Source organism: Dermacentor variabilis, chromosome 2, assembly GCF_050947875.1.
Source record: "Dermacentor variabilis isolate Ectoservices chromosome 2, ASM5094787v1, whole genome shotgun sequence".
In the NCBI taxonomy this organism is placed as follows: domain Eukaryota; kingdom Metazoa; phylum Arthropoda; class Arachnida; order Ixodida; family Ixodidae; genus Dermacentor; species Dermacentor variabilis.
In genome coordinates, this window is record NC_134569.1 from 103,908,527 (window position 1) to 103,934,713 (window position 26,187).

Sequence of the window (26,187 nt, forward strand, 5' to 3'; positions counted from 1 at the left end):
CCACGTCACAAGGGTTCCTCAAGGACAGCAACTCGGCGCATTAACAGGTTGCGCCACAAATACACTGGGTATGTGCCGCTTTTTAAAGAACGCATTTCGCGACAACGCTTCAGCGACCTGCGAAACAAATGCACTTTGTGCCGCTCTTCAAAGAACGCATTTCATGCCAACGCTTTAGTGAGCTGCACCATGAATGCACTTTGTATGTGCCGCTCTTCAATGAACCGCTCGCCAACTTGAATCATGGAGTACGTACTGAGTACTGAGTACTGAGTGTGCGGCAAGCAAGAAAACAACTATCAGCATAGGCAGGCACAGGCGCGCCGCGCTTCTCGTCTCGAACGCCACGCGCGAACTTCCCGGCGGCGCCACTGGATGACGCAGCGTGTCCAGAAAGAAGCGCGAGAGAGGAGCCCGGTTGGCAATACGTTGTATCGCTACACTGATTCAACGCTAACGTGTTACTGTCGAGTCATTGTCAGATAGGTTCTGGCGCAATTTTCTTTCCACCAATACTCTAAACGTATCTTGTTTATCTCGACTGCTGACCGGTAAATGCTTTCATACGACTTGAATCCCAGCACTTCTGGAATGTGGACGTTGCCTACGGGTGTCGCTGGATGAATACCTTCGCAGTCCATTAGAATGAGAATTAGAATTGGTATTTTTGCTTGGTTTCATCGAGTCCGTGATGAATGTTTGGCACTACGGTGCAAATCGGCGAAAAGCCGCAAACAATGTCACCTCACCTAATGATCTTAAAAAGCATTGTGTCTTCGCACTGCTGAAAAAGTTCAACAGGGAGTAAACGCAGGCATCTGCTGCCTCGCAGGTCATCGGTACAGGCTCCGAGCTAGCGAAAGTACGAAGGAGCGCACTGAGCGCGCGGCAAAGCAACGCAACCTAGAGGAAAGTCTAGGTGATGTTGAGCGAAATGCGGAAGGAGAAACGAGACGAAACGTTGCGGAGGAGGAAGGTAGGCGGAGGCGCGCTGGGATTACCTCCTCTGGCACTTGCTACAGGTTTAGTTTGCGATACGGACGTAGCGGGTTTGTCTCGTGGTAACATCGTCCTCGCGCGCCGTATGCTGTGTGTGCGACTGAAAGCGTGTGACAGTGAGCCGTCGATGACGGCTCAATCTCGCTTGCGCAGAGGAGGAAAGGGGGGGGGGGGGAAGCGCGCCGTCTTCTATCGCGCCCATGGCACTGGGGAGGGGAGGGTGTTGTACTTCAGCCGCGCGCAGGCTTTATATCTTGAACGCGACCTGCCTTGGGGACATAGTTTAGGTGGGCTGATGGCTCGTAGCTGTGCGTGCGCTGTGTTCTCGCCGCTCAGTTTGCGCTGAAGTGATACACAGCGCGAAGGTCACTTCGCTCGTTGCTGCTGCCGCGATTCCTCACGCCAGCGTTTTGACAGCGAGCGTCCGCGGTCATCGAGTGTGATGTGTGCATGTTTGCCTGTGCGCGCTGACACCATGCTTGTTAATTTAGTTAGTAAGCGAATGTTTACAAGGGGACCTTCTACTCCGGCGGCTGCTGCGTATGGCACGGACGCGCGAGCCCTGTCTTGAATGCGATTTGCGATGAGGACAGTGTAGGCATCTAGGCGCGCCGAGGGCCGATAGCGTCGCGTGCGCTATAGCATCCATACGCTTGCGCGTCACCCGCGTGCACGAAGTGAAACGTCACTGCCTCTTTTTGTTCCTCCTCTTGTTTTCACCTCTGTCCACGGGCGGCGTGCGCCGCAGGCCTCCAGTAGGGTGCCTCAATGCGCGAGCGATGTGCACGCACCCGGACGCTGCGCATCGAGGCACCCTAGCCTCCGGGATCGGTAGCAGTGGCGGTCTCTCCGAATGTTCGTCTTAACCGAAGAACACGTCTCTGGCAGTTAGTCTTAAACGGACTTTTTTTTTTTCATTGAGCCTGTGCAAAACCAAGCAAACGTTCCCGTGTTGTTTGTTATATGCGAGTATTCGGCTTAATCGAGTTCGTCTTAACGAGAGTTCACTGTAATTCCTCCGGTATGTTCTTGCCCTCAGGCAACGAACTCGAGCCTCAATTACCAAGGCACTGCCTTTTGTTATAGTGATTCTCCCTTTGAATTCTTTCTTGCCATACTTGTAAATTCCCATGGTCTTTTTTTATTATTATTATTTCCATCATTTGCCCCCAATTCACTGTCTCCGTTTACCTCACTTTGTTTTTGGTGACCTCCTGGCGGTCTGTATTTTCAATTACCATGTACTTAGCTGCCAACTTTCTTGACTTCATCCTCTATTCTGTATCTATGCTTTTGAGGTACACTTTAGTCACCCATTTATTTTTATCCGTGTTCCTGCGTCTTTCTTCAAAACTAATTTTGCTCTGGGCTTCTCTGACTTCGAAGAGGTCCAACCCACGTCACCCTGCACTGCATCATTTGTTGTTTTACCGCTGGCCCCCTAAACATGCTTACCTATCTTTCGAAAACTTCCAACCCCGATAAGATGTCTATAAGCACAGAATGGCATTCGCGAACGGTAGCGCTGGTGGCATCAATCCTTTTCGAAGTCCTCGCACCACCCCATATTTACTGCACCACGAAGAGTGTTTCGTTATTGCTGCATTCCGCTTCCCCTTCATTCGAAGATCATCCTGGTGGATGTTTCAGTAGGTACTTCCTTCGTTTATGTGTACACCCAGGTACGTATATTGCTTGATCACGGGTATGATTTATTGTTAAATTTATACTACGTCATTACTCGTTTTTTTTTTCATTGATCATAACTCCCGATCTCTGTGAGCTGAGCCTAAGGCTAGATGTGTTGATGCACTACTCCACATATTCGCAAGTCACTGCAAATCCCTTACAATGTCCGCCAGTAACACTATGTCGTCAGCATGCATCAGCCCAGGGACCTTCTGTTGCACCCTTTGCCCATTACGTATGTAAGATACATCGAAACTTTCTTAACTGTTTTCCAGTCGTCTTTCTATGCTCTTAACATAAAGTGTGAATAACAATAGAGTGGGCCACGGCGGCCGCACTTCGATGGGGGCGAAATGCGAAAACACCGGTGCACTTAGATTTAGGTGCACGTTAAAGAGCCCCAAAAGGTACAGATTTCCATAGTCCACCACTACGGCGTGCCTCACAATCAGATCGTAGTTCTGGCACGTAAAACACCATAATTTAATTTAGTTCATTTAATTAACAACAAAGTGCATTCTTGCTTCAATCCACTGTTAATTTCCGCTTGTTCTTTGCATTTGCGGCCTTTCCATACATTCATAGGGCGGCAGCGTCGTCTGGTGACGGAGACATAATACCAGTGCGCCCCTGAGGTGGAGTGGCGCGACGCGACCTCGAAGCCATGCCGATACCAGAGCTCAGCGCGAGCCTCCGAAGTCAAGAGCAGGCAAGCCAGTGGTTCCGGTAACCGTTCAGCACCAGCGCAACGCTCCCGAGACACGCCACGTAAAGCTACGGCGTGACGCGGCAGTATAGCACTCCGATGGTTGCGGTTCGCGAGAAGCGCCGCCCTCACAAAAATAGCGGCGCAATCGGCAGGAGGCGAGGGACATACTCACCCGGCGGCTCTTCCGCGATGGGATGCAGCAGGAGCAGGAGAAGCGCGCCCTAGGCGGCGGCTCGACGGCCTGGTAGCCGCGGTTCTCGTCGTCGTAGCGCTGCTGCTGCTGCTGAAGCAGCCGCTGCTGGGCGCGCAGCTGGTGCTTGCGCCGCCGCCGGACCTTGCTCGGCATGGCGTACATGTAGCTGGAGAAGCGACGCCGAGAGTGGCGCACGATGGACACCCAGTCGATCATGGTGGACGCAACGCGGGGCACAGCCGCCGACGCGCTCGAGAGAAGAAGCGACGACGACTCGCTTTGCTTCCGCTAAACTTCGGCCTCCTTCGCAGAAACAACACCAGCGCTGGCGCCCGTCTCACGTGTCACGCACAGACGCCGGCTCAACGCTCCCTCGCCCAGCGGTCGCTTTTGCTCGAACGAACCGAACACATTTCCGCTCGAGAAGACCGACGACACCTCGCTACTTGTGCGCTGCTGCGGCCGCGGAATCCGATCGCAGATGCTGTCGCCGCTGTCTCGGCGGTCTCCCTTCGGGCGTCTCTTTTCAACACGCGGCGTCCTCGGCGTCTCCCGCCGAGAAGTAGGGCGCACACTTCGGTGACACTTTTCTCGCCAAATAGGCAAAGAAAGAAAACTATATTCACCGTTTTCTTTTCTTTCTTGTCTTTCCTTCTGCCGCGCTTGCTTGAAGCGATGGCGAAGTTGTTGCTCAACGAGAAACAAGAGAGGGCTTCTCTTCTCAAGCTCGGCCGTGCGTGCACTCGACACGGAAAATACTTCTTCCCAGAAGCGCGTCGTCGCCGTCACCTCCGCGCCGACGACCACGGTGCGAAGAACTCGCGGATGGCTCCGCTGGTGCTCGTGCGGCCGCTTCTCCGGCTAACATGACGGGGGAAGGCAAGGCGCCGCCGGAGGGCGTCCGACGGGGGCTCCGAAGCCCCTGCTCCAAGACACATGCGGTGCGCCGCTTACACTGCGCGTAGCTCGGGGAGCCAAGAAATTCGCGGCAACAACAGCGGCCAGACCGGGACGGAAGCTTAGTCCATGCAAAGAAATGTGCAGAGTACAGCTAGGGCGAGCCGCGAGCGACAAAAGCGGCAGCACCGCACAACTGGCGCCTGACGAATCGAAGGAAAGGCGACGGTGGGGGGACGCAACGCAAATCGACGCAGCACGAAGCGGCTGGCGAACGGCGATAGCTCTGACAGGTGGATCCAAAGTTGTCAATTCCTTAGGCCGACGGAAGAGGTGGAGCGAGCCAATCGTGAAGCGTGAAACGAGCACTCCACTGTGATCCCGGGCCTACGTCGCCCGAGTCAGTAACGCCAATAACTTTCGAAACGCTAAGTGGCAGGCCAGTCGGCGGGATAACGTTCGTCAAGAAATGAGCAAGAAAGCATCACCTGGTCGTGGAGAGGGAACTTTATCAACGAGCGGCCTTTCCTTCCTACTCTTTTCCTTAAGACAGCGTATGGAGTTCAAGAGAATGCAGCGCGTAGCCGAAAAGTAAATGTAACATACTCAGGTGATTGTCATCGTCTCGGAGGAGGACGTCATTGAAGCGCCTTGCGAGACAGAAGCTCTCAAAGTGACAACAGAGGGAAGACGCAGACACGGCGCATGCGCCAATGAGAAAGAAAAACTGTTGTCGCAGCCGGACTGACGTAGTTTAGGCGATGACGAAATATCGATTTAAAACAAAGCGAAAAAAGAAAAAAAAGACCCTTTACGGACTGACGTCGTTTAGGCGATGACGAAATTTCGATTTAAAACAAAGCGGAAAAAAATACCTTTTACAACGTTAGGCGCGACAGAAGCCAGGGCGCGCTTACGATACGCCGCCGGCTACGCGAAGCTCGGTGGATCTCTCATAAGTCGGGGCATAGATTTGCATTTAATTAAAAGAGCACTGTCACAGCGCCTGGCGGCGCGAAGCACACGTATTTCGGCACAGGAGTGCGCGTCATCAGGCCAATGGCGCCGTAGCGCAAATGCCGAGCGGAATTCGGGAGCCGCGAGGATTAATTATTGCGAGCGCAGCAGTTATGCGACGCCAATGTTTCCGAGAATGGGCGCGCGCTTGCACAAAGCGATGAGGTTAAGCTGAAAGCAGTGAATGTGGCACAATCGGAGTACATGTAGGACGAAACGAGCGATTGTTCAAAACGATGTTCAGCTGAAACCTTACTATCGTCGAACAACAGGAAAGGAACGTGTTGATTGAGGATCATGCAAAGAAAGGACTTGCGATAATCTTTCTGCAGCCGAATTCACCGTGCACACACCCAACTACGACGTCCGGGCTAAAAAGCGATACTCATATGAAGCCTCTTCGGGCGAAGTTTTAGTGCCAATGACAGCACACAGGGGCTGCAACCGGCAAACAAAGGCACTTACGACAACTCGCAACGAATATATTCGCAATACCCGACACTTAAGAAAAATGCCCGGCAAACAAGAAATGTCTTTAGCGGGGGAGTTAGCGAGCCCGTACAACTTTCGGTTTGGAGGGACCTGTTGCGACGAATTGGGAATTGTCCTCTGCAGGTCAACAGTGCACAGAACCGAGCTCGGAACCGCGAACCACAGCACAACGCCAAAGCCAAACAAAGCCAGCGGGCGAGTGGCAAGAAGAGAAACCCGGAATCCGGCTTTTGCAGCGCGGCAAGCACGCGCGCGTAAGCAGGAAAAGCGCCCAGAGTAGCACTGTAGCAGCTGACGAGGCCGTCGCCAGCGACGAGACAATGGATTACGGCAGAGGAGGGGCTCTCGCGGGTCCCTTATTTTTAGGGCGCCTCGGCGAAACAACGGCGACGACCGGCGCGCCGAAGGGCGACGCCACGCTACGGGCCAACAACAAAGTCGTCCGAAATAGGAACGACTCCCTCCGAGCGAGTTTTAAACAAGGACGGAGGCTTCTCTGAAGCCACACGCACGAGGGGAAGAGGGGCCGCTAAGCAAAGGCGACAGACTGACAGCTCCCGCGTCGCCGCAACCACCACCTCTGCGCGCGTCCGCGCCGTCTGCTCAACCCACGGAGGAGAGGCGCGCGCGGCGCTCTCTCGCAAGTCACCACGCTGCCTGGCAAGAAAGGTAAGTTTCTAGGAAACGCGCGCGTGCAGCAGGCCCTGTCCGAATCGCTACCTCAACAGTCACTCGGCACGCTACCTAACTGCGGAGGGCAAATGGTTCAAGGACAAACGCCCGGTGACCACCTGGTTACCGCAACTGGACTCGAGCCTCGCTATGGACGCACGAGAAAACAAAAAACAAAAAGGGTGGAGGTGGCAACCCAGTGCTGCTGGCAGTCTCGGCAACTACGCGGACACACTCAATCGCACCGAAAGCGGTACGCGCACACACACACACACGTACACACACAACGCGCACACACCAAAGCGGCCGGTGGCACGCGAAGCCACGTGGGTGGCCCACCGAGCGACGACGACAGCTGCTCCTCTTCCTGCGTCGTAATCGAATACGCGGCGATAACTCCACCACTCGGCGTCCTTTTCGGCGGACCGCTGGCGACGGACACGTTTGTCACTGCGCAGCCCCAAACGCGGGCAAAGAAAACAGCCGCGTACGCATTGCCTTATTACGTTCACCCGCAGCTCAGTCCGCACGAAGAAGGTAAACACAGCCGGCCGATCACTCCCACGCACGGGCACAATATTCGGCGTGCCACGGTACTCGCCGCAGCGGATCCACGGGATGAGTTGTCCGAACAGCGCCAATCAAAGCGTAAATGGGGGACGACGACGTGTTCGTTTCGTTCGTTCGCGTTGCCGCCGCCGAGAAAAGAGGAAGAAAACGCGCGCACGCGCGCACGAGCAACTCCAGCCGCGCGCTCCCGTCGCAGCAGCAGCAGAGACCGCAGCAGCAGGCGGCCGACGACGCGCACCGTCGTACGTCACGATGCGGCCACGCCGAGCAACACAACCGCCTCCGGGAGACCCCGGTCAGGGCTCGAGGGACGGCGCTTTCGACGCCAGCGCCCCGCGTCACAGCCACGGGCGCTTCCGGAAATACTCACAATCCCCCTCCCCACACCTCTCCGCTCTCTCTCACCCTCGTCTGCCGGGGCCCCAGATGATGGAGACGAGACGCCTCCGCAAGACCCGCCAGCCTAGATACGTGTGTGATGCACTCATGCTAACTGACATGTTCAATCACAACATCCGTTCCTTTTCTTTTCCTTTTTTTAGACCCGCGCAGCTCATTAGCAGCCACATGAAGGAAAGCTTTTCATGCAGGTGAGAAGGCAGTCAGAGGTCGCTACCAATCTGGAACCGCTCTCCGATCAGTTTTTTTTTTATATATATATATATAAGAAAGCGAGGGTTGAAGTTTCTCCTTTCAAAATGTTGGCCCGCAAAACACTGAGCCTACATGACATCTCTACGGACACTTCACTGCATCCTCTCCTCCTTTTAAACTCTCGAGCACTGTCACTGTTCTTCAGGACAACAGGCCTGCACAAGCGGCTGTAGCCTGAACTGGTGCTCGTTGTGCTACAAAGGATACTGCGCTGCGCTGCGATAGTGACCGGATGTGATCGCGTGCCTGTGCTCCTTGTATTTCTCTCTCTACTCCCTTATCTTTTTACCTCCCGCTCCCTCGTTAGGTAGCAAACCGTATTTTCCTTTAGGTTGACCTCCCTGCATTTCCCCTTTCTGTTTCTCTATCTTTGCTCTCTCTCTCTCTCTCTAGCACTTGCTACATGTTTGATACTTACAGAATCCGTGGCCCGCTTTTAAAGAGAACGTTGTGTTAGCGCGAATGGACGTCACATTTAACTCCCTAGACACGGGTTAAGCGCGAACGCACCTCCGTCGATATTCGTGGGATAGTTCAGGACGGTGTTACAATAAGCGCCATTGAAACTGGAGCCAACGAAGAGCGTAGCATCTGTATGAATTATAAAATAAAGATAAGCAAGAAAGCCAACGAAGGATGAGCCGGAACAGTTACGAGACGGACACCTCAGCGAACATCGTGCGGTCGAACTTTACTGCGTCTTGCGCGATTTCCACAACCTGGTGGTGAAGATATTTTTCGCGGAGCAGAAAAAGAAACATGCCTCTGTCTATGACTGGCAAGACGCGCGTGAGTTCCGCAACATCCAGCACGCTCCTTGAAAGTGCACTAAATCTTCCTTACTGCATTTGTAAATTCTGGGGCACAAAGAGCGAGCCTTCAAAAAGAGATCTCCCTCTTCCTACTCGCTCGGCTCGGCGGTTCCTACGTGGGACTAGCCGGGTGGCGCGGGGTCTCCCCTGCGTCTTCTCTGGACCGAAATAAAGCTCTTTCACTCATTCACTCTTGCTACTCCGCCTCATCATCATCATCATCATTCTTCCTCTTCTTTTGTTCGTGCAGTGGTTCAACAAGCAGGCTAAGCGCCTTCAATACCTAGCTGTTTCGCTACAATACCCACAGCATTGTACACTGCTAAGGTTCGAGGTATTTCGGAAAGTAGCAAACGTGGAACCGAAACTATACAAACAAACAAAACAAAACAGGAAAGCGCGCTGCGGCCGGCACGCACCTGTTGAAACGAAGTCAATAGTCTCGCAACAGCGAACGGCGCTTCGGATGCTAAGACGAAACGTGAAAAAACAAAGGCATTCCTGCTGCAGCGGCAGCAGTGCAGCAGGCTCCTCTTTCGCCTACATACCACGGCTGTCGCGAGCATTTTGCTCGGTCGCATAATCGCGCTTTCTCCCTCCTTGGCAAGGCGCCCGCCCCGCTTCCCCTATCGAACGGCCCCTAATAACCGCCACCAGCTTCCTCGCCCCCCCTGCAGCTCTCCCGTTCGCCAGCGGTTCCTCGCTGCGCGCGGACGGAGTGCAAACACGGGGTCACGAAAGGCGAGGACGGCGCCACACACAACGGCCTCGGGCAAATCTCGCCGGCTCGAGGGCGCCTCGCGCGAAAGCGCGAGCGCTCCTTCACTGCCATCAACGCAGCAGGCAAGGAGAATGGGACAGCGCGAAGCGTGCTGCATCCGTTGTCTCGCAGCCACTGCCCCCCGCCTCCCCCTCTATGCCACTTCCCCCTACACTCTTCCGCCGCCCGAGGGACGGCCAGATCAACCGTCTACCAGACGAGTGTTTCGTCGTCCCGTCTCTACTTGGACTTCGCACGTTCGTCGCGTCGCCACTTACGAGCGCCTTGACGTGCACGGCAAACAAACAAGGATGGACGGCGCGCCAATCAGTGCGCAGGAGCCGGAGTGAAACGCGTCACAAGTGCGAGGCAGTGGAGACTGGTGGACAGCGCAGAAAGACGAACGATGATAGAGAGGAGAGGGAAACACGGTGGAGGAGACAATGCCAAACTGCGCAGCAGGAGCCAAAGCAACGCGTACGTGCGCCGGTGCAGAGCGTGGAATGCAGCGATTTGATTGCACTGCTAAACCCACTGCCGCGACCGGCGGCCACTGCGTCGGTGCGGTCGACGCGGAAGCCGCAGCAATGGTGTTTGATCGGCGATGCTTTAATCGTTCAAGAAGTTCACGCCGACGCACGATGTATGTCGTAGCCCTCGCGTTCCACAACCGTCGCTGGCGACGGAGGGTGCACTGAGAAGCGCTGACGTGCCCGCGTTAGCTACACAGACTGCGCACTTGCGCGGTGTCACGATATTCAGCGAACTAAAGGAGCAACGCGCCAGCCTTGGTGAGCTTCGGGACCACACTTACGAACGCATATTGGCGGGCAAAAAAATGCGCGCGCCATAGCGGAAGAAAGCGGTAACTACTGCGTCGTATAAGCTTCAGGTGGCTCAGCCACAAGTCCGAGATCGCACTATTTCACCCAGTTTTCGTCGGAGATGCGCGTAGCTGAGACAAGTGACAATATTAGACAAGGGTGGCTTCACTGCCGGGCACACAAACACTATACAAAATTTAAAGAACATAAAGGTTCCTCCGCATACAACGAGCGCGATATATTCCAGTTACACTTCTTTGCAGAGTGCTCTACGTTACACCTAACACTACGAAACATCAAGTGAATGAAGCTGCGTACAATGTAGCTTTATTCACTAAAGGAGGGGGTAGGCGTGAGGGGAGAGACGAAGTGAGAAAGTCGAAGAGTCCTAATAGAAAGAGAGGCACACGTGGCTTGGCAGGTGGTTAATGGAATCGCTTCGCCCCACATCGACAGCGGCCTCAATTAACGCTCGCAGGCGCAAGCTGTTTCGATGTGACCTACGCGAATAGGCGCACAAGGCTAACGAACTTCAGGCGCTTCATCCAATTATTTATTTTCTACTTTTCTTTTAGTGAAACGAGCACATTCAGAGGTTATACTTTCTTTTCCTTCTTTTTATCATGCAGGCTCAAATCTGTGTGCGGAAACCCAAGCTGCACTTTCTCTTGTTGCAAAATCACGAGCACTTTTCGTACCTTAATCTAATTATACTGCACTTAACACTTGTGCTTCCGGTCCTTTAGTGCTATGCGAATGGACAGCTAGGATGACAGCAACCGCAGTCAAGAACGCAGCCGCGGTATAACCCTCACCTTGAAGAAGAAAAAAAACTTTTTTTTCGCTGTTCCTATCTAGCATTATCTAGGCCACTTATGCGCTTCGTTCGTCCTCTATGAGACGCACTTGCCCTCAGTTTAATCTTTCACTAATAGTTTGCTTTGGTTTGTTTTTCCTTAGGTCTCGCATCTTCTTTTTTCTTCCGCTAGGGAGCTAATCCTTTTCCACTGAAAATGAAGTAAACCATATTACCACTTTGCACTGCACCATCTCGTTCGGAAAGGTAGTAGGTTGTAAAATAAAAGTGATATTTCTTGCTCTCCCGTTGCCATCGGGACCGATTCAGTAAGACGGCCTCTCACCATAAGCAGGCACCCGTGTCCAAACTTCAGTTTGGCACGGAACTATCTTGGCTACGTACTTTCAGTTGGCCATTTCCGGATCAGCGTTTGTATCCGAAGTGGACGCCCACCAACTACGCGCTTGACACAAGCTCACTCCTTTCCAACGACAGCGTCAGTTACCCTGTACGTTTTTTGCCGTAACACACAACAGCCTAAGGAGAAGCACGCTTTACAGTACAAATTCGGAGAAAACGAACTAGGCGGCATGCGGGAATGAAATACGTAACGAAGTTGCTTTTCTCGCCCGCTCCAACTCAACGTTTTCCTTGCAAGAGCAAACCAGTACCTGCAGTAAGCGCCTTCCCGTAGCCACCCGCGATTTTAAAGCCTTTATTAGATTACTTTGTATGCGAAAAACTTTCAGAGATGGATTGTGCGGCTTGTCAAATAAGACGCATAGGCAGCTCCAACAGGTGCATTATTGTTAAATGACCTCTGGCTGTATCCACAATTGACTATCGCGACTTAAAAGTAGGCACAGTAAGAAGGAGCGATATGGTGATAAATAAACAAGCAAGAAAATAATACAACGTGCTGCGCTTCGCCCCTTCCGCTCGAGATAGAGTATTTTATTGCTTATCGTCGGTCGGTTGTGTTTCACAAAGGCACCAAAAGCCTACAGAAAGAGAGAGAAAGGGCAGGCTCCGAATGATACCCTACACCCACAGATTCGCTCAGATGTTGAAGACAAGCGCCACACTAACAGCAACTAGGCTCCAACTCAGCCTCGACATTCGCTCTGGAAAATAAACGCGAATAACGCGTGTGTGTGCATCACCGCAGCACTTTCCGTTTACTTTCCAATTCCCCGGCTACCGGCCCCCTTCGTCCGGCCGAGAGCCCCGCGCTGCAGAGTACATCACCCTGGCCACCGGAACGGCGATGGACGTCGGGCAGGCTCCAAGCGCGTGGCTTCCCAGTTATTTCCGTCGCCTTATCAGCTGCTCTTTTTGTGCTTTCTGTTTTTTTTAACACGCCTGACCACCCCAACGGGGATATAAGACCAGCAGCGTATTTTCCCCATGCATTGGCCGAACCGTTTTAACCACAGCTGCCGGCGGGGAGCCTCAAGGAAACAAACAACTTGGTAAGAATCGGTGCTGGCGCCTTTCGCTAACCAGGAACGAGCAGCGGTGGCACGTTTCCTTTTTGAGACTGCGCTACCATGACGGATGAGCACAGCAAACAACCAACAAATGCAAAAAATAAAACGCGCCGATTCGCTCCAAAACGAGAAGCCGAACGCTGTCGGGAAAAAGGTTTACAATAGCCACGCCGTCAAGTTTAATGCGCGCTCTGTCTGCGCGCTGCATGTTATTAGAAAACACTATTATAAACGTAAACGGCGTAACACAATAGTGAAGACAAGAGGAATGCTTCGAGAGAAACGAAAGTCCTAGAGGGACTGTATACACGTTGGCTATGACAGCACAGCACGAAAGCGCTGACGAACGAAGAAGGGCAACAGCTCGCAGTTCGCGCTGTAGTCACTGCCAGAAGCACCTGCAGCGTTGGGCAATCGAACGACGCGACGACTTAGGCGTGCCAAAGATTACTTCTGACACCACCACCACCACCACCACTACCATCACATTCATCATCATCATCATCATCATCATCATCATCATCTCACGATGAAGAACCTCCTCCCTTGACGTCCAAACCGGAAACATAAAAACAGCGCCAAGAAGAAAAAAAGCTCAACTGGGAAAACACGATTCCTTCACAATAATTATCTTGAATTTTATCTGCTTATTAGAACAGCCGACAAACATTATAACAAACATAATTATTTCCTTTCGGCTGGCTCTTGTCCAATCGCACAAGGATAGAAACGAAAGACCACGCTTGACCCAAAACGGCACTGCCAACAAGCTCCGAATACGCCTGAGCACAAAGGTGCACCGCAGGAGAAGTATGAACACCGGCGATAAGAAGCGAGGCTGCCGGTGAGGCCGTAATGCGAGCACATTATTTTGGGGGAAGAGCAAACTTCCCGGCCACTCTAGACAACAAAAAGTGCCAATGGAGACGGCGCGTGAACGAGTGCTTACGGGCCTCTACGAGACACGAGAGATGAAGTATCTGTCGGACCTGGCTCCAGGACGGCAGCTATACAGGGGAGAGCCGCCGCTCCCACATCGGACACCTATATCGTAAATTACCGCGCCACACGGCGTCGTTTCCCGCGACCGCTGGAGGCGAGTCGCCATGGCAAACGAGGCAGCCACGCGTTCCCAATTCGGTGACGCTGCACGGTGTAGCTTTCTGTATACTCGCAGCCCATGTCGTCGCTGCCACTTGACCCCATGGTATGGTATGGTATGGTATTCCTTATGCGATGGCGCACACCCACTGTGGGGGATTGGCCAAGATTTGGATGAAATTAGGCTATCTTTATTAAAAAACTGAATATGGTAAAGCTAACTGGAGGAAATGAACAAAAATAAAATGTTTAAGAATTCAAGACAATCTCTTTGTAGCAATTATAAAATCCTCCACGGTTGAGCAAATATCCCTGTGGCACTGTCCAAGAGAGGAGGCTCCTAGAGAAAGGATATTTATAATTGAAAAGCTCAAACCAAGCTGTGTAAATCTTGATTCTAGATTTTTTCTTAAAGAAGTGAAACGGCGGCAGAATATGAAAAAATGATCTATTGTTTCATCTTCTCCACAGACTGGGCACAGAGGGGAGGGCACCAGACCTGCCCTGTGACGATAGAAGTTTAATTTTGGTATTCGACAACGTAATTGGGTAAAGATGACTTCAGTTTTTCTGGTGTGAAAGGAATTTTTAGGCCAAGGGAATAGGAGGTGTCGATATTCTGAAAAATTTGCTACAGCTGGGTTCAAGAAGTCTTGAGTAATTGTATATCTCCTGAATCTAGTAGTCGTCAGGTAAGCTATTGTAGGAAGTAATGGTAATACAGGGCCACTGAGGGCCGCTCTCGCGAGACTGTCAGCCATTTCATTCATGACTAATCCTTTATGTCCAGGCACCCAAAGCAATCTAATTAAATTTATGTGGGCAGGCACTAGAAAATGAAATGTACGTAAAAGGTTAGTGACACCATTTGCTGTGAGCGAGGAACATAAGGATAAAGAATCTGTTATAATTACTACCGCCGATGTTGACAGATTCTTTCTCTTTCAATCTTTCTTTTTTTTCTTTCTCATCTTCTAAAACAAGATATACAAAAATACTGTTTGTATAAGTCACAATCCGTTAGACACTACAAACTCGGGTTCTCTGGCACAATTCTTCGAATCACAAGAATTCGTGGCCATATAATAATAATAATAATAATAATAATAATAATAATAATAATAATAATAATAATAATAGCAGGCGAAGCATTCGAAATCATGTCCGAGCATTATAGATTAAATTTGGGGTCGTCGCAACAAGCTCTCTCTTTCCCTCTCTCACTTTTAACGGTTTAAATTGCTAGCGCCTCCCTAAATAAATAATAAAGGTGCATTCCCAACTTTCACCGCTCCCTTAATGTGATCGAAGCTGACACTTAGAGCGAACAGAGACGGTCCTTATTATTGGTGGTATATAGCACCGTTACACTCACGTGCGAGTACACAGCACACCCACTCACAATCCTCAAGATTCAATTCACTTCCTTTTTTTTTTCGCATGCCTATACGCTTTGGCACAGCGGTGCATGCGAGTTCAAGGAGCCGTGCGCATCTAACCCTGTTCCTCAGACAGTATAGCGAGACACCCAAGTTCGCGGGTCACGCAAGCGACATCTGGACAAGACCTCTCATCCGAGCCTTTCGTTTACTCTTGAGCTTTATCCGAGTGCAGCGATAATCGCTCTACTGCCAACTTTCACAAGAAGGGCAGCAAAGGGAGGAGATTAGGCCGCGGATATGGAGAACTAACGCAGCTGTATTAACGAAGTCAGCACACGTACAAATGCGGTCTGCAGCCGATCGTCGCGTTTCGCGCGGCGTCAGCATGAGAGCAAAGTGGGCAGAACGAAAAAAAAAAAAAAATGAGGGAACTCGAGAACAGTAACCAGATGGTGCACAGCCGAACGAAGGAGGATTTCGCGGCCAGAGAGAGGAAGACCCACGGCCCCCTTTTTTTTCTGTTTCCTGGCCGAAAGCGAAGAAAAACAAAATAATCGCCTAAACGCGCGCTGGCTTTGGACAGCCGTCATCGTGGGCGACAGCTGTCTAAAACAGAACTTCGCGTCACCGTTACCACCCGCAACACATGTGTTTTCGTAAGAGGGAAGTGCAAAGGACGCCACAAAGCCGTTTCCTTTATTCTGTGACGGCGCCGCATAGCCGCACGTTATTCGTGATGTGTACGTGGAACAGGTAGCTTTAGCTATCCCGTGCGCGACCAAAGCAGACGGAGCTTTGGTGTCGTCGCAGTTATCCTCGCAAGGCGTCGTGTCTCAAAATATGCGACATCGCACATTCATAACATCAAAAGCGAGTGAACAACAGGCTACGTGCCGACACGGCGACCTAAAGGGGCAAAGTGTGGAGGGGGGGGGGGGGAGGTAACGCCGCGTGCACTGGTAAGCAGCAGCAGACATCAGAAGCAGCGGCAAGCGTCACAATCAGCGGCAACAGCGCCGGCGGCGACTGGCCGGCCACGACACATCTGCGGCGACCGGAACGCGCTCCTCGCCCTCGCCGCAGCCCGGGCTGACACTCCGACCGAGAGACTCCTCGTTGCCATGGCGACGAGACGCGCCCGGAATCTAGGGAGGTGCTGGCCGCACGCGAGGACAGGGTCTAGAATCGGCGCGGACACAACGGAAAACTCTGGAGGCTTCCGTCCTCTTTGCATGTCTTACGGTGTATTTCTCCCCACTGACCTGCGTTCGACGCCGCTGTTGTTGTTGGGACGTCTAAACAGGCTTTTCTTATCTACGCTATTCGGCTTTTGCTTGCCATCTTTACGCCATTGCAGGTATTACAAACAGAGTGCGACCAAGCATATGCGAGCGCGTCGGCTCGTTGCCACATACGCCCCAATGCAAAACACAGCGCTGTGACCTGGCAAATGGCAAAATATGTTATTCAAGCCTACTGCGACTTCAACGCAGTTCCACCCGCAGTGTTTTCTCGAAGGTTTGTGCAGCACTGTTTAGCATGATGGAAAGGTAAAGAAGTTACATTTTCAGTCCCATTGTAATATATATCATCGTAACCAAAACCACAAATTTTGTTTGGGGGATGGAAGAATGCCTCAGTACACGTGCTTAACTTATAAACAATTGTATGACTTAACTACCAAACAGTTATTTTTATAATAAGTCATGAGTGCCTCTCCTGCCAACCATGTAAACAAGAAAGTGCACTGAAGTATTTTAGTGCCTGCTACACATTCAAGAGCTTTCAAAGGCAGAAGTTCTCGTTACCTGTTTTGCAGTGACACTTGTAACACTGAGCACGGTAACAAGCAAGCATATGCAAAATGCCAACTGCAGTGCCACAGAATTTCCTTACATACATGTGGAATTTTCTCATGAAGTTACTGACTGGGACACGTACACATATAATGTACATGGAACAAAGCAGAGAGTTATCGTTTCCCAAGGCCTTGTTATTCAGCACACACTAACATAATTGTGACGTTATGTGAGAAAAAGGTGCTCCGAGTCAAATGAGTTTGCTATACTAGATATAACTGATAGAAATATGGGCTTTTTTAAACATAACATTTGCAATTATGACTGGTCTTTCCTATAAGAAACAAGTGATGTAAATGTCGCACATCCCAAATTTATTTCTGCATTAGCACAAATTTAAACAATCCATCAATCAATCTTTATTTTCATTCTGTCAATGATACATAAAGAAGGACTGTGACAAAAAGCCGTTTTTCAGAACAGCTTGACTAGGCCACAGCCCCATGGAAAAATTTTGGAGCGGTAACAGCACTACCGTAAAATAAATCAAAAATTGAAACTTAACAGACAGCGTAGTACTATAGGGCACATACTAAGTAAAGGAAATGCTAAGGTAATACAGAAGGCAGTTCTTACAGCCGTCAAAAATTCAATACAAAACAGTTTCTTAGAAAAATGAATACCTGAAATGCTATCAAATTACAAATGTCTAGAATAAATACACTGAATGTACAGGAAAAAACAATATAGAAATCAATTTGTTACAAATAGTTACATACAACCACATGAAACAATTCAATAAGGTTATGGATTTGATAAACGAGACAAAGTATATAGTATAACCAGTGTTAGGTAGCAGAAATATCAGAGCTATACATCACTGTGTATAACTTGTGGATATCCTGATATCAACAATCAAATAAGTCAAAATTGTTAAGGTCATAGTGATTGAGGAGGGACAGAAGAGTGTAAGACAAGTGTTCTTTTCCGGAGTTTAATCGTACTGTGTCTACTTCCCACTTTTCTTCATGCCGCGTGGGATAATTTAAATGCCTAATTCTTAAATTGGCCAGAACACGCAAATTTGTTATGTTCTTACAAGTTTCTAATTTGAATTTTCTGCTTAACGTATAATTATATGTCTGGTGTATTTTAACTATTCCTGAAGTGCAGAATAAAACATTAGTAGATGCTGCAAAAGGTGCATTGAAAATATGCCTAATACACTTTTTCTGAACCAAGTATATTTGATTTAGATTTGTGACCGTCGTTGGTACCCCATACTAGTTGGCAATGATTTAAACGAGAGCTAAAGAGCAAATGATAGAGTAGAAGCTTGATTCCTTTTGGAAGTAAGTATCGAAGCCGACCAATTACACCTGTCACCTGAGCTAAGTTTTGCAGAACATGTCTTACGTGGTAATCCCAATTCATATTCGCGGAAAAAATTAAGCCCAGACATTTAAAATGGTCAACTATTTAAATAGTGTGAGTACTCAGTACTATGTCTTCATGAGGTGGAATAATTTTATTTTATGGTCGGAATATAACAGCTTTTGTTTTATTTTCGCAAGAATTATTTTATTTTTGCAAGAATGGATTAATTAATGCTAATCCATTCGGCTCTAACACAGGAAGAGGACCTTAGTGTTGAAGCAATGAACGACTATCTTATGGGCATCATTAAAGAGTGTGCAAGAGAAGTCAGTGGTAACTCCGTTAGACACAATACCAGTAAGCTATCGCAGGAGACGAAGGATCTGATCAAGAAACGCCAATGTATGAAAGCCTCTAACCCTACAGCTAGAATAGAACTAGCAGAACTTTCCAAGTTAATCAACAAGCGTAAGACAGCTGACATAAGGAAGCATAATACGGATAGAATTGAACATGCTCTCAGGAACGGAGGAAGCCTAAAAGCAGTAAAGAAGCAGTAAAGAAGCAACTACGAATAGGCAAGAATCAGATGTATTTACTAAGAGACAAAGCCGGCAATATCATTACTAATATGGATGAGATCGTTCAAGTGTGGCTGAGGAGTTCTATAGAGATTTATACAGTACCAGTGGCACCCATGACGATAATGGAAGAGAGAATAGTCTAGAGGAATTTGAAATCCCACAAGTAATGCTGGAAGAAGTAAAGAAAGCCTTGGGAGCTATGCAAAGGGGGAAGGCAGCTGGGGAGGATCAGGTAACAGCAGATTTGTTGAAGGATGGTGGCCAGATTGTTCTAGAAAAACTGGCCACCCTGTATACGCAATGCCTCATGGCTTCGAGCATACCGGAATCTTGGAAAAACGCTAACATAATCCTAATCAATAAGAAAGGGGATGCCAAAGACTTGAAAAATTATAGACCGATCAGCTTACTGTCCGCTGCCTACAAAGTATTTACTAAGGTAATTGCAAATAGAATAAGGAACACCTTAGACTTCCGTCAACCAAAGGACCAGGCAGGATTCCATAAAGGCTACTCAACAATAGACCACATTCACATTATCAATCAGGTGATAGAGAAATGTGCGGAATATTACCAACCCTTATATATAGCTTTCATTGATTACGAAAAAGCATTTCATTTTGTCGAAACCTCAGCAGTCATGGAGGCATTGCGGAATCAGGGTGTAGACGAGACGTATGTAAAAATACTGAAAGATATCTATAGAGGCTCCACAGCCACCATAGTCCTCTATAAAGAAAGCAACAAAACCCCAAAAAAGAAAGGCGTCAGGCAGGGAGATACGATCTCTCCAATGCTATTCACAGCGTGTTTACAAGAGGTATTCAGAGACCTGGATTGGTAAGAATTGGGGATAAGAGTTAATGGAGAATGCCTTAGTAACTTGCAATTCGCTGATGATATTGCCTTGCTTGGTAACTCAGGGGACCAAATGCAATGCATGCTCACTGACCTGGAGAGGGAAAGCCAAAGGGTGGGTCTAAAAATTAATCTGCAGAAAACTAAAGTAATGTTTAACAGTCTCGGAAGAGAACAGCAGTATACGATAGGTAGCGAGGCACTGGAAGTGGTAGGGGAATACATCCACTTAGGGCAGGTAGTGACCACGGATCCAGATCATGAGACTGAAATAATCAGAAGAATAAGAATGGGCTGGGGTGCGTTTGGCAGGCATTCTCAAATCATGAACAGCAGGTTGCCATTATCCCTCAAGAGAAAAGTTTATAACCAGCTGTGTCTTACCAGTACTCACGTACGGGGCAGAAACCTGGAGGCTTACGAAAAGGGTTCTACTTAAATTGAGGACGACGCAATGAGCTATGGAAAGAAGAATGATAGGTGTAACATTAAGGGATAAGAAAAGAGCAGATTGGGTGAGGGAACAAACGCGGGTTAATGACATCTTAGTTGAAATCAAGAAAGAGAAATTGGGGGGGGGGGGGTGCATGGGCAGGACATGTAATAAGGAGGGAACCGATGGTCATTAAGGGTTACGGAATGGATTCCAAGGAAGGGGAAGCGTAGCAGGGGGCGGCAGAAAGTTAGGTGGGCGGATGACATTAGGAAGTTTGCAGGGACAAAATTGCCACGATTAGTACATGACCGGGGTAGTTGGAGAAATATGGGAGAGGCCTTTGCCCTGCAGTGGGTGTAACCAGGCTGATGATGATGATGAGGATGATTAATATTATTTGAGTCTTAACTTACTGATCAGAAACAACCAGTATGCATAAAATATGTGAAGTCATGTTTTCTTCTTTTACTAAATGGTGTGCCACAAGGGAGCATATTAGGTCCTTTGTTTTTTAACCTCTACATTAACGACATTATAAATATTGATTCAACTGTAAAATTTATTGTATACACCAATGACACTACTCTTCTTATTTCTGGTCTAAATTTACAAAAATTAATGGGAAAATGTAACGATCTGCTCACTAAGCTATCTGAATGTTCAATTGCCAAATGCCTAAAGATAAACCCAATGAAAACTAATGTTATTTCTCTCAAAAATAAAGCTCCTACTAGTAATCAAACTTTAGTGTGTGCTGGTAAAGAACTGAAGATTCTTGATGAACATAAAATATTAGGCATCACTTTTTCTTCGCATTTTACTTGGGATAAACATATTGAAGATATCTGCAAATAAAACTCTCTGCTATCACAGGTGTTTTGTCTTGATGTCTGTGTCTTCTCGCACCCAAAGCAAAACTTAAAATTTATTATGCCTTATTTTCTTCCCATTTAAGTTACTGTAGCTTAGTGTGGGCGACTACAGGAATGCGAATATTATGAACATTTTTTCTTTGCAAAAGAAGATGATTTGGCACATTCACAACATTGGTTTTCCAGAGATAACACGGTCAGCTTTCTTAAAGTATAAAATCATCAAAATAGAATATTTCTACACTTTTCGCCTTCTAAATTCTTTTTACTTCTCAAATATTGCCTTCAAAGATTTCCTAGTGTCCACTGCATCTCTGACACCAAAATTCATTTCTGCCAATATGATACATAGTGACATATGGTATGTTCCGTGGTTTCGTAATAAATACAGCCTACAGTCACTACAACATAATCTACCATAAACTTTAAATAAATATAAAGGTATATATAGTTCCTCATCCAAGGAACTTCGAATGCATTTTGTAAACATGTGATGACCGATTGTTTATCGTTTATCAGAGCCAATTGTGTTACCTTTTTGTAAAACTTACATACATACATTTCTTTCTTCTGATGTATTAAATATACTTCCTTTTAGGCCATACCTTATTTTCAGTCTTATTTTTGTTGGAACGACCACTATGACTTAACAATGACTATATTACTAAATGACAACTATTAGATTTAAAGACAGGGCACCAAGGAAAGGGAACCGCAGTCGAAGACAGCAGAAGATTAGGTGCAGTGATGAAATTAGGAAATTCACAGGCGAAAGTTGGAATCAGCTAGCACAAGACAGGGGTAATTGGAGATCACTGGGAGAGGCTTCTGCCCTGCAGTGGGCATAAAGATAGGCTGATGATGATGATGACAACGATGTCACGACAATTCTGAAATAATCATAATATACAACACCAGCATGACAACAACGGGATAATGACACTGGCATGACAGCAGTGGAATGACCCAAAGTATGACAACTGTATGACGACGATGGCATGGCGACAACGGAATGACGATGCTATGACTACGACTGCATAACGACAACCTGACGTTGCTGTAATGACGACCATTGAGCAACCACAATGGCCCAACAATGAAAGTATGATGCGTGCATGACACAGACATGACAAAGCTAGAATGATGATGATGGAGCGATTACAATAGCTCGACAATGGTGCAATGATGATATAGGCCCATTTGCTGGTGCTTGCATTCAGAGCAGATGTAAAGATCATAATATATATATATATATATATATATATATATATATATATATATATATATATATATATATATATATATATATATATATATATATATATATATAGAAAAAATTGTCCGACTTGCTCCAAGCAATGGCAAATGACATTACCTTGGTTCTGTCCAGGAAGTTGCTACTTGCATATTTTTAAATTTTGGCACAAGTTACGTAGGACAACCTGCATAAATATATACACAAATATGTCTGGTAAGGAAATGATGAAAAACATTAAACTGAAGGGATGAGCCAAAGAAAGTTTTGCCTTAAATAGGTGTCTGCAGAACATAATTCACAATGCAATTGTGTTTTTTTTTTTTTAGAATAGTGAAATAGATTCCATCTAGTTATGACATTCTAGGCAAGGTGGCATGAACGCCTGAAGAACAGCTACACTTCCAAGACGGACATTCTCAGGAAACTGGTAACACAAGGACATGTAAACGATGCAGCATTCTTCAAGGAAGTCAAAAAGAAAAAAAAAGAGAAGAAGCATGTTCAAAGTGCCACCTATGTTATATAATAATGGACAAGAGGTTGTGCATAGTAGATGATATGATAATGCATGGTGCAAAGACGCCATTTTTCAACAAGTAATCTCCACAGGTATGAAAGCTCCAGTGGTAATGTAGAAATACATCTTCATGAAAAAAAAAGTAATTAAATAAATTGGCAGAGTTCAGCAATTCCTCCAGCTCTGAATTCATTTACTTTGAAGGCCACAGGCTTTCACAGCAGACACTACCGTCTTCTCAAGAACGACTATATTGTTGAGATTCATGCTACCAGGTGCATCAAAATTTTTTGGTGAGCGCAAGCTTCAGACATATGTTTAACTATAACTCTCTTTATCACATTTTTTTTTTTTTTTAGTTTCTCTATTATGTGCTTTTTCTTACACAGTAAATCACACTTACAGCTTCTCGTTTTTCGGAATAATGTTGGCACCACATTGAATTGAATTGAATTTTATTTCTCGTTCATTCAAACGAGGGAAGACTGAAACTAAAGGCATAAAGCCTGACAAAGGGCTCAGCCCCCACAAACAACAGGTTTGACAGCAGATCACGCACATATGCACAATTTTGCACGTTACAAAAGCGTTGGTTACTGTGAAAATTCATGGTAGCAATGTCCATGGTCATTCTATTCTTCAAATGTACAGTACAATGTACAGCAACGGCTAAGTACAAGTAAACATTTGAGATTTTAATGGTATGCTAAAATTGTACAATTATACACGAAATAAACGTCAGCGAATTTATGGAGCAATATAGAGCAACAACATGCACAGCAATTCTGGATCTTGCCAGGAGCAGCGTCCTGGCTTCTTGACATTTATTATACCGACAACCACTTCCTTGAACTCAAGACAATGAGTGGCAGAATAAGCAGTGGGCAGCCTCGATCTGCCATTAATGACAAAAATCTGAAATGGGTTCAAGAACGCATCCAATGCAAAGCACACTGAAGTATGCGCCAAATGGCCAAGTTCATGAAAATCAGTGAGACATCTATTCGACGAATATGTCCGAATGTCCTATACACGAAGAGCTACAAGGTGCGAAAGTGTTGTGCACTGACAAAGAAAATGCAAGCGGTATGACTGCAAAGATGCCAAAAGCAGACAGAGCACTTTGTGCAGAGGTCTGGTCATGTAAAGCAAGTTTCTGTGGGCAGCCATCATGTTTAATGGAAAGTCAGAAATTGTTTTAGTCCAGAGGAGGTGAAACTGAAGAAGAAAACTTATCTGGAGAGCATCCTGAAAAAGAAGTTTCACCCTTGGACAATCAAGCGAGCACTTTTCAAACAAAGAATTTGTCTTTCAACAAAACTCTGTGCCTTCCTACAAAGCCAAGACAGTGGAGGAGGAGGAGTGGTGCAAAAACACATTTCCTGATTTCGTTGCTGCACAGGATCGCCCTTCAATCTCACCCGATCTCAATCCGATGGACTATGCTGCATGGAGGCATTCAGAGAGCAAGGCCTGCATCCCCCCCCCCCCCATCACAATCTGACGTTCCCCAAGATTTCACTCATGAAGGAATGGTTCAAAATTCCCAATGACTATTTGCATTCTGTAGCAAATGCTTTCCCAAGCATCTAAGGGCTTGTGCTGCAACTAAAGGGGGGAATTCTTGAAATGCGACATGCATATATTCTCGCTTTGGTTATCTCGAAGCATAGCCATAACATCTTTGCTTTTTCAAAAATGTTATGTTTTTGACGGCTCAACAAAGATGACCAAGAACGTTTGATGCACATGGTACACGATTACCTTTCTCTACTACAGTATTGACTGCTGTAGCCTCCAAAGTAGATCCCCATACATCCCCACTCTCAGTCTGAATGGCACACAAAACCCTACAAAAACTGCCATGTGCAAGTAGTGAGAAATTGCTCAGTAGTTAGCACATTGAGCTCCTAACTGCATATTACCACAAGGCCCGCGTTCAATCCGCAGTATCAGCAGTGGACAAAGACACTGACCCTTCACCATAAGATGATAAGGTAAAGATGAGAAAGCGGATTGATAACGATACATTAAAGGGGCCCTGAAACACTTTTCTAATTAATCATAAAATAACCTTACTATTAAATTACATTGCCTCATGAATCTCCTGCCACAACTTTATTTTTAATCTTTCAAGTATATGCAAAGCAAGACATAGTTAATGCACCGATGAGTGGCTTTCTCTCTCATTTCATCTCCACTGGTGCACTGGAAACTACAATGATACAGAGGGGAAAAGCCAAAGGGGCAAAGCTCCACCCAATAGATCAGCATCTATGCAGCAAGAGGGCTCGTCACGGCACACCGTGATGGCCATGGTAGACTACATTACGCAGCATGCTGCTGCTACCTCAGAAGCCACATGCAGCAGATGCAGCTGCATGTGGCTGCATGACGACGTTGAGGAAGTGACAGAAAGCGATCTTTCACTATTTTTGATTTTTTTTGGCAAGAGACTAAATTCCCTGATGCATGCAGTGCTATAATATTTGGCTCACATGATAACTCGTGTGAAACACTAGATGTGCAACAACCACAGAAGGAAGACGAGAAAAAAAAGGCTCACATGTTCACAGGAGCCTCTTGTATAGATTGATAATGTTCTCTTACTATGTTCAAAAGCCGTTAGGATCCCTTTATTTACAACACGATGACAACAGCAGTGGCGCATGATGACGATGGCAAAACGAAAAGCACAGGTGGACAGATAGGCATAGCAAACCCAGTTTAGAGTTTTAAATACTATTGCGGTAAAGCAGAGCACACAGTTAAGGCATACATAGTTGTGTGAAGTGAGGGGAGACCACAATGTTTCAACACTGCACGTCAACTCATGCAATCCTTTCACAACTTCCTGCATCAAAATTAAAAGTGCAATTGTTTACTTAGGAATAAAAGCATAGTTGTTCCTAGCATTCTGATATACTAGAAAGTTTTAATATAACGTAAACACTTAAATTAGCAGTTAGCCTGCGACGCAGCACTGACATCTAGATTGTACACTGCGTGGCACAAACTAGTCTTTTAGAATAGTGCAACGGAGTGAAACATTAGCGCTGACGGAAACATATACAGTGCCATCTAGATATAAAATAACAGAGCACTGGAAAGTCAAAACCATGCGAAATGTCAAGCTAATCCGATGCTGAATATGCAAGCGTGTCCCTAAGTCAAGTCATGAAGCACACATGCATCGTGCCCAAAGCATCAACCACACTTTACTTTGTCTTACTGCAGAAAACGCAAGATCTCTCAGCTTGATTAGTGGCTGCATCCTTTGAAGCAAGCGAATGAACTAAAAACTAGATACAAGCTTTGGGACCATGTTGACGCCGCTACAGCAAACATGAGCCAACTCTCTCATTATGCCTATGAGCCATTAATCAAGCACGAATCTCGAAAACTGCATTCATTTGTCACCAGCAC

The 26,187-nt window shown here is 47.3% G+C and overlaps 1 protein-coding gene across 6 annotated transcripts in view; it reads right to left on the minus strand.

Annotated features, from left to right (window-relative positions):
* The window catches only part of dlg1 (MAGUK family member discs large 1), a 717,696-nt gene that overhangs the window by 655,156 nt on the left and 36,353 nt on the right, over positions 1-26,187 (minus strand). Inside the window, exon 1 of one of the 6 annotated variants that reach the window (XM_075681547.1) lies at positions 3,570-7,409. The exons of the other annotated variants lie outside the window; for them this stretch is intronic. Within the exon in view, the coding sequence (XP_075537662.1) occupies positions 3,570-3,806 (237 nt within the window). The 5' untranslated portion in view covers positions 3,807-7,409. Of the gene's footprint in view, positions 1-3,569; positions 7,410-26,187 lie in introns of those variants that run through there. 6 annotated transcript variants of the gene reach the window in all.